This window comes from Rutilus rutilus (assembly GCF_951802725.1).
Source record: "Rutilus rutilus genome assembly, chromosome: 23".
NCBI lineage: Eukaryota > Metazoa > Chordata > Actinopteri > Cypriniformes > Leuciscidae > Rutilus > Rutilus rutilus.
Genome location: NC_140233.1, coordinates 15,774,611 through 15,782,541, shown reverse-complemented (window position 1 = coordinate 15,782,541; position 7,931 = coordinate 15,774,611). Strand labels below are relative to the sequence as shown.

The 7,931-nt window shown below is 38.2% G+C and overlaps 1 protein-coding gene across 2 annotated transcripts; it reads left to right on the top strand.

The window, feature by feature from the left end:
* The first annotated feature begins 3,757 nt into the window (after positions 1 to 3,757).
* On the top strand, positions 3,758 to 7,711 carry pim3 (Pim-3 proto-oncogene, serine/threonine kinase). 2 transcript variants are annotated; one of them, XM_084396876.1, is made up of 7 exons: positions 3,758 to 3,821; positions 3,951 to 4,144; positions 4,381 to 4,490; positions 4,583 to 4,633; positions 4,717 to 5,080; positions 6,208 to 6,384; positions 6,470 to 7,711. In XM_084396876.1, the coding sequence occupies exons 2-7, from the start codon at positions 4,057 to 4,059 to the stop codon at positions 6,637 to 6,639; spliced, it is 960 nt and encodes a 319-aa protein (XP_084253002.1). In that variant the 5' UTR covers positions 3,758 to 3,821; positions 3,951 to 4,056; the 3' UTR covers positions 6,640 to 7,711. The 2 variants fall into 2 exon arrangements, with proteins under 2 accessions (XP_084253002.1, XP_084253001.1); XM_084396875.1 differs by lacking the exon at positions 3,758 to 3,821 and having other exon boundaries at positions 3,832 to 4,144.
* The last annotated feature ends 220 nt before the right edge of the window (positions 7,712 to 7,931 follow it).

Sequence of the window (7,931 nt, the reverse complement as noted above, 5' to 3'; positions counted from 1 at the left end):
TTTTAAAATGATATATTCAAAAGTATTTGGGAAAGTAATACATTTTTAAGATGCTACATGTCATAATTTTAATTAATATCAATAATTAAAGTTAATTGACATCATTCATTTAATTACATTTTAAACAACTGACAGCTCTAGTTTCTGTAAATAACATTTATAGAATAATGTATGCATTTATTATATAATTCAAAATAAATTGAACATTTTAGAGAGGATACATTTCAATTATTAGGTTAATTGATACATAAATGAATTGCTTGTTTTAATTGATTGAAAGCCCTCAGGGCTTTTCACACTGCATTTAACCCCGGGTTATCGTCGTTCTAAACACCGCTTTTAACCCTGGGTAAAGGAAAGTAAAACGATGTGGTGTTAGAATGCTACGTAACCAATAGCGTGCCTCATATTCATGTGCTTTGGACAGTCACAGAAACTATGCGTGTTGTATAAACGAGATATGTAATTGCTGAACCACAGAACCACACGTCACAGCAGACTGAGGACAGCAACTGTGACTTACTTTCTAGCAATTGCGAGTCTATCTCGCAATTCTGACTATAACGCAATTTCGAAAAAATACTGACTTTTCCTCAGAATTGCGAATTTATATCCCCCTCACTATCTTCTTTTCTCTCCAACATGGTAGATGATGATGATCATGTTTTATTTTATTTTATTAACATTAATGAGACAGACAACAGCAGGAATATTAGGCTGCTGTCACTTTAAGACCGCATGGATATACTGACACATACTGTTTCTTTCTCAACTGTTCACTTATGACATAACCGAAAGAATACTTGCCGAGATGGGTATTTTGACATAATTTTGTGTTTATGTGTCCGTTCAAGTGCAAGTAAACATGAAAGAGGAATCAATTCGGTGTTTGAGCATTGTCTGAAACGCGTCTCTCTCTCTCTCTCTATCTCTCTCTCTCTCTGTGCTGAACCGTGGAGCCTGGCCCGTACGGATCACGGATCAACTGCGATTCGTTGCATCCCTAATAATTAATAAACACAATTATCATCATGATTGCTATCTTAACAGAGATGGAGAAAAATCCTACTCCAGTAAGTAAACGTGTCCCTGTCCCCAAAAAAGCCAAAAATGTTGGTACTCAAAAGCGCTTCCTGCTACGTATCGTTTAATTTTTACCACGCATGCACATCAGTTATGTGCACCCCTGTTTATAATAACACGCCATTGCAAAAAAAGACTGACTTTTTCCCCCCTCAGAACTGTGTGATATAAACTCGCAATTACCTTACTTATTTTTATTATTTTATTTATTATTTATTTTGTGGTGGAAACAAGCTTCCATAAACGTCATTAATTTAGTTTAATTTCAATAATTAATCAATTAATTGACCATTTAATTGCATGTTTGAAAATACACATATTCTATAATAAATTATAATAAAAAAGTACCTGAAAATATAATAAAAATTTAAAATTTGTAAATAGTGTATTTTCAGGTTTTGAACAAGTCAAGGATAGCATGTGGTTTATGGAACGAGTATATTTCATCTAATACATGTGATAAGTGATTATATTTTTCTTATCTTTGAATATACTTTGGATTGGACCATATGTTTCAGCCCAGTGAAAAGGTAAGTGATTGTCTAACCCTGACCTCCACTTCACCTCTGAAGAGGATTCGGAACTGTGGACTAAAGCCCCTCTTGTCAGCGTTAACAGTGGGGGTCTTTGTGATCAGTCCGATTAGACGTGTAAAGCTTCATAAAGCCACTTTTGCTACAGGTTATCACATTTTCTTCGGGAATACGTCAGACAGAGGTCATTATGACAGACCAGCGGCTAACAATAGTCCAGTGTGGTTGGGAGATTTGCCATGTCTACTTTACATAGAATTTACTATAAAAGGAATAATCAAGTGTGAATGTGTACTCACCAACTGAATCACACATTGGGGGTCTGTAGACGCTTTTTGTTCACTTGGACACATGTGCTTTGGCCTTACATAAGGTAACTGTTGAAAACCTTGAGGGATTTCCCTCCTGATTGCTCCAGTGTGTCTCATAAAAGCTCCCCAAAGCCTTGATGTCCTTCTGAGGTATGACCTAATAAATCTGGCATGAGATGAAAGAAAGGATATGCTCTTTTTTTCTGGGAAGGTATAGGAAAAGAATGCCATGTAATAAGAGAATGAATGTCGCAAATTCACTGTCAGATGTAAGATGTTCAATTATGGCTCATTATGTTTTATTCTCAGAAACCATTTCTAGCACTTTACATAAAGTGCAGTCAGAAGTTATGTGTAATTGCACATTTTATTCATCTTGGTCTGAGATATAGTTATTATTTATCAGACGTTTATGTAAAGGCTAAGCATCGATTTGACTGCAGTTTTGGACTGCAGTCTAATGGGTCTGGGGGGTGCACAGCTTTTTTTGCAGAGCATGTCTTATCATATGAATTTTCATAACGACGTTCATCCTCAATCACAGCAGGGGATCGCTGTTTACCTTGTCTCCCTGTCTTTGAGACATCCTGTCTGGGTAGTTCCATCAGCCTCTTTCTAAATTACCTCCTTAGATGAGCGAGATGATGAGGATTGATCTGGACAAAGAGATAATCCCAGAAAATAAATCTGAAAAGCTTCAGTCATATGCTTGATATAAGGATCTAACCGATTATTTTATATAGACCCTCATATATCTTACCCTCTGTATCCATTGAATGCTACTTTATGATCTTACACCATGCAGTTAGCCTACATGTTCACTTATTATGAATAATAGAACTAAAAATATTTGATAAATATGACAAGTTTGTGGTTTTCAATAACCCCAGATGCTTATAGCTATAATGTACAGCTGAATATGACTTCTTGCATTGTGTTGAGACAACAACAATAATAAAAAAAAAATTATATATATAGATAAAACAGACAAATGTACAAGTGTGATAGATAGATAGATAGATAGATAGATAGATAGATAGATAGATAGATAGATAGATAGATAGATAGATAGATAGATAGATAGATAGATAGATAGATAGATAGATAGATAGATAGATAGATCACTGTAAAAAAAGTTGCTGCCTTCAATTTAAGTACAATCAACTTGGATATTTAAGTCATTTCAACAACTCACATTAAACTGACTAAAAAATGAGTTGAATCTTGTATAACTTGTAAAAAAAAGTTAAATTGTTTATTTTGATTAACTTGAATAACTTATTTTGATGAGTTAAAGCAATGTAAAAACGTCATAACGTATTGATCAAAAAAACGTTTTTACAGTGCATGCTTTAAGATTCATTATTGTTCTAATTATTATTTATAAAAGGTTATTTGTTGCTAACACACATCATTATCAGACTATTAAACATTATTATTATTATTTTATAAGCACAACCCAGCAATATTACTCCAATTAGTCACTGTGCAATTATATAAACTGTGCAACGTGGTTGGTCTTTTTTATATAGCCCAAGCGCAAAGCTCTCAGACGAGGTATCCATGCGCGTTGCGCACTATTTACCACAACACTATTCATTTACTGCTGATGAATTGTCATACATAAATATTATCTTTTTCGATTTTGCCACTTAATATTTTTTTTCCCTTTTGGAAACCCTAAACATTTTTGATGAATGTGTTTGTTTTTAATTTGAGCGTATTGAGTCTATCCGTGGCGGAAGGATCTGTGCAGCACACGTCCAGCGCCCAAACACGAGAATGAAGAGTTAATACGGTCTCCCCGCTCGCTCTCACACACAGACACACATCAACTGAGCGCGCGCCGACCAGACTCAAAAGCGCAAACGTGTGCAGTTCTCTCTCACTATGGGTGAGCGGGGACATTTGTGAATAATTACCGGAGTTTGACACCTTTGCAGAAAAGGAGTCGGAATCGTTTTGCGAGCATTTGTGGGATTTTTTTCGAACGGAGTCCCACTACTAAATACATTTTTTGTAGGGAATTCGGTGTTTACTGTGAAGGACGGAGAGCCGGTGTTTCCCGGTCTCAAGCACGGTTACGCGCATCCCAAGGACTAAGAATCGTTTTAAGAAGACAACGAAAAATGTTACTTTCCAAGTTTGGATCTTTTTCCCATATTTGCAACACAACCAACATCGACCACTTACCGGTGAAAATTCAACTTCAAGCAGGTAGGTGACGGTCTCATGTCATAACAATATATTTCTTTTTCATTTTGACTTTAATAGCGAGTCTTTAATCAGTTATTTGCTCCGAATTTTCCACGCGCGCCGTTTCTAGCTGCTTAATCGGCACGCGCCTGTCCGTGACCCGAGCATGGAGCCATTTTGTTGCCAACCGTGCGTTATATACACGCAGTTTAATTCACATTGTTACAATAACGCTGTTTTCTCATTTTTATTTACAGCCAAGACCGAAAGAGAGCCGTTTGAGAAGCTGTATCATGTGGGTTCGGTGCTGGGAAGCGGCGGGTTTGGGACGGTGTACGCCGGTACTCGGATCTCAGACTCATTGCCGGTACGCGTTGGCTTTGTTTTGGTGGCAGCACATGGCCGCGTTTGGCGCCACAGTCACGCATTCATGTGTGCGTTTTTTCTTTTTGTCTCTAGGTTGCGATAAAACACGTTTCTAAGGAGAGAGTGACCGAATGGGCTACGATTGTAAGTAAACTAGCATTTGATTTATTTTGGTTTTTACTATTATTAACTAGGTTGTTTCTAATACACGCGTATTTATATTCCAGAATGGGTCGCTGGTTCCACTCGAGATCGTTTTGTTGAAGAAAGTGGGAAGTACGTTTCAGGGGGTTATTAAACTCATAGATTGGTATGAGAGACCCGACGGCTGGTTGATTATAATGGAGAGGCCGGAGATGGTGAAGGATTTATTCGACTACATCACGGAGAAGGGCGCGCTGGATGAGGACACCGCCCGGGGCTTCTTCAGGCAGGTTTTGGAGGCGGTTCGGCACTGCTACAGCTGCGGGGTGGTTCACCGCGATATCAAAGACGAGAACCTCCTGGTGGATTTACGCACGGGAGATCTGAAGCTCATTGACTTCGGCTCCGGGGCCATCCTCAAGGACACCGTCTACACAGACTTTGATGGTGCGTCCTTGACTCTCTCACCCATCCTTCTTTGCACCTGTCACGCTTAACACAATGCAGTGTCAAATCCTGGATAATAATAAATAATAATAATGATGATGATGATGATGATGATGATGATGATGATGATTTCACTTAATAGTCAGCATTAGATTTAGAGATAAGTACTTTGAGTGTTTCGCCCCCTGTTGGAAAAAAAAAATATTTTTTTTTTCCTGATCTCCCAGCCTTATGTTTTAGGCACCTAAAAATTGTCTTTGCTAGGCTGGAAGAACATCTTAAACCTGTTCAGATTATCTTAGACCTACCAAGACCAGCAAACTATTTTTTGTTTCTTTTTTTTTCCCTATTTGTTTTATTGAAATGTGAAAGACTTCAAACAGAATGATGACCTTCCACTTTTAATCTTTTTACAACTCTGAGAACGTTTATATAGAAAAATAACATATATCATATTCATCCCTCTCTTGATACACAAACATCTATACGTGTATGTTTTGTTGATTTATAACCTTAATATCTGTACATTTGTTTTAATGTTGCTTGAAGGAATAATTTATTTTAACTATTTTGTTTGCACTTTAAAGTAATTTAATATAGGTTAAAATGATGAATCTGAGATAAGTTAGTGGGATCAGCTGTTACTGCGTAGCATCTGTTTGTTGTGAAACCTGAGTTGCGGGATCACGTGATCCCTTCACGGATCCCTGTTTTTGTTTGGTATCCAGGAGACTCCTGGTCTTTGGGGGCCTGTCACACCAACCCCTAGTGAAGGTGCTTTTGTTGGGGGAAGTGACTCACGCTGAAAGCACGGGGAGTTGCCATAGCTTGTGATTGTTTGTACCTGAAAGCGTCCTTTTTAGATCCCCCTCCTGTTTCAGCTTGCTTGTATTTTTGGAACGAGCTGTTCTCCGGGCTCACAGCGAGACTGGAGGAGGGAGGAGCGTTTGTGCAAACGCCAGACCGCTGGCGCCCCCTTTGCTAGAGTCAGCTGACTAGAGTGGCTCATTATATAGTGCTGCAGTGTAATCAAAATCGGCGCTTTTTATGCCAAAAATGGTGATTATGAAATGAGCCAGAAATCTCCCTCCACACAGGATTGAAAACCAAATGTTTTGTTTTTGTAGGCACGCGAGTGTACAGCCCCCCCGAGTGGATTCGTTACCACAGGTACCACGGACGCTCGGCAACCGTGTGGTCCCTTGGCGTCCTGCTGTACGACATGGTGTGCGGCGACATCCCGTTTGAGCACGACGAGGAGATCCTGAGAGGACGGCTCTTTTTCAGGAGAAGAATCTCTCCGGGTACGTTCTGAACAGTCTGTTCTTTCAGGTTTAAACCCTTTTGTAGATGAGATTATTAACCTTGCTGCTTTTTTCTGTCCATCAGTGTGCCAGCAGCTCATCAAATGGTGCCTCTGCTTGAGACCTTCAGATCGGCCCACTCTGGAGCAGATCTTTGAGCATCAGTGGATGCGGACGGAGGAAAGCCCGAAAGCAGAAAGCGTCGACATCACACTTCACTCTATCAGCACAGAATCGGGCAAAGAAAGCCTTTGACGGATGCGGGGATACCGAGTGAACGGACTCTGAGACCTTTTTGACCTTGTTCCCAGTCTGTTGGTTATCAGGACTTCGATTTATGTTACATAAATGTCTTTTTTTTCCCTTTTTTTTTTTTTTTTTTTCTTGCTAAGGGTGAGTTGTTACCCGTAGTAGGGATTGCGTGAGCAGAGATGCTTGTGATCCTTTGATCTTACTGGTCGCTCTTATAGAGCTTGGACATTATTTTCCTTTTAGACTATCTTTTTAGTTTTCGGTGCCTTTTTTGGAAAGCTGCTTTTATGGGATTCAAGTCACGACAGACGCCAGGTGGATTTTCATGGATTTTAGGGGAACTCCCCTGGATTCATGGGAACCTTCAAAGACTGTATCTAGTTATGTGGTGGGTCTCCCTTGCCCTCTAGTGGTCGAATACTTGAAGTACACACTTACTACTCTCTTAACACTATCTCTCTGCTGCTCTGCCATTCATATACACTATTTAGATGGTTTTCCCTTCTGTTGTTGTTTTCTGAATGTCTTCCACTACATCTTTTGACGTCACTTTTTAGACTTTGCTTGGCAGAGACTTGAGTGATGTGCACAATCAATGCAATATTCATGGACTCGCTTATCTTTTCCTTATTTCAATTTTTTGAACTTTTTTTTTATTTTTAAATACAAGAATTTGTATTGTATTTATGTACATTAACTTCCATGTATCTTATTTATTCATGCAATACAAACATTCCACATTCAGTGGCTATTTATTTATTTATTCATTTTATACCATCTGCAAAAAGTAAAATTTAAAATGTAAGGGTTCCCTGGGCTTATCTTTAGTTTAACCTAAAGGATCATAGACACGCTAAAGCTATCTAATACTGATACAAATATAAGATTGAGATGTTTAGTGATGCCATTTTCTGATGTAGTGTAAAATTTAGAATCAGTTTTTTCTCCATGTGAAGTGGAAGTAAAATTGTGTTTTAGTCCTGCCACTGTGACAGTGTGGATTTTTTTTTTTTTTTTTTTTAACTGGTGAAACATTTATTTTTTATATTGGACACAATAAATTCCTTTCATATGTAACATGTTTGGTGTGTCTGCTTTTAAAATAGATAACGCCTCTGCACTTAGGATTTCTCAGTCAGTCAATAAATGGGAAAACAAAGTAACTTGCATTACAGTTATTTTGTTGTAAATTGAAAAGTACTAAGTTACCTGTTTCTCGAAAAAAGTAACCTGATTTATAATTCTGTATGTATATATTCTGGCTGGCGTAAGTGTTCTATTTCCCACCACAGAAG

Bases quoted from the DNA above. Each gene is read 5' to 3' on its own strand.
- pim3 (XM_084396876.1), top strand. From the start codon at position 4,057: ATGTTACTTTCCAAGTTTGGATCTTTTTCCCATATTTGCAACACAACC. The intron at 4,145-4,380 runs GTAGGTGACGGT...TTTTATTTACAG, and splicing joins GAAAATTCAACTTCAAGCAG to CCAAGACCGAAAGAGAGCCG. The intron at 5,081-6,207 runs GTGCGTCCTTGA...TTGTTTTTGTAG, and splicing joins CGTCTACACAGACTTTGATG to GCACGCGAGTGTACAGCCCC.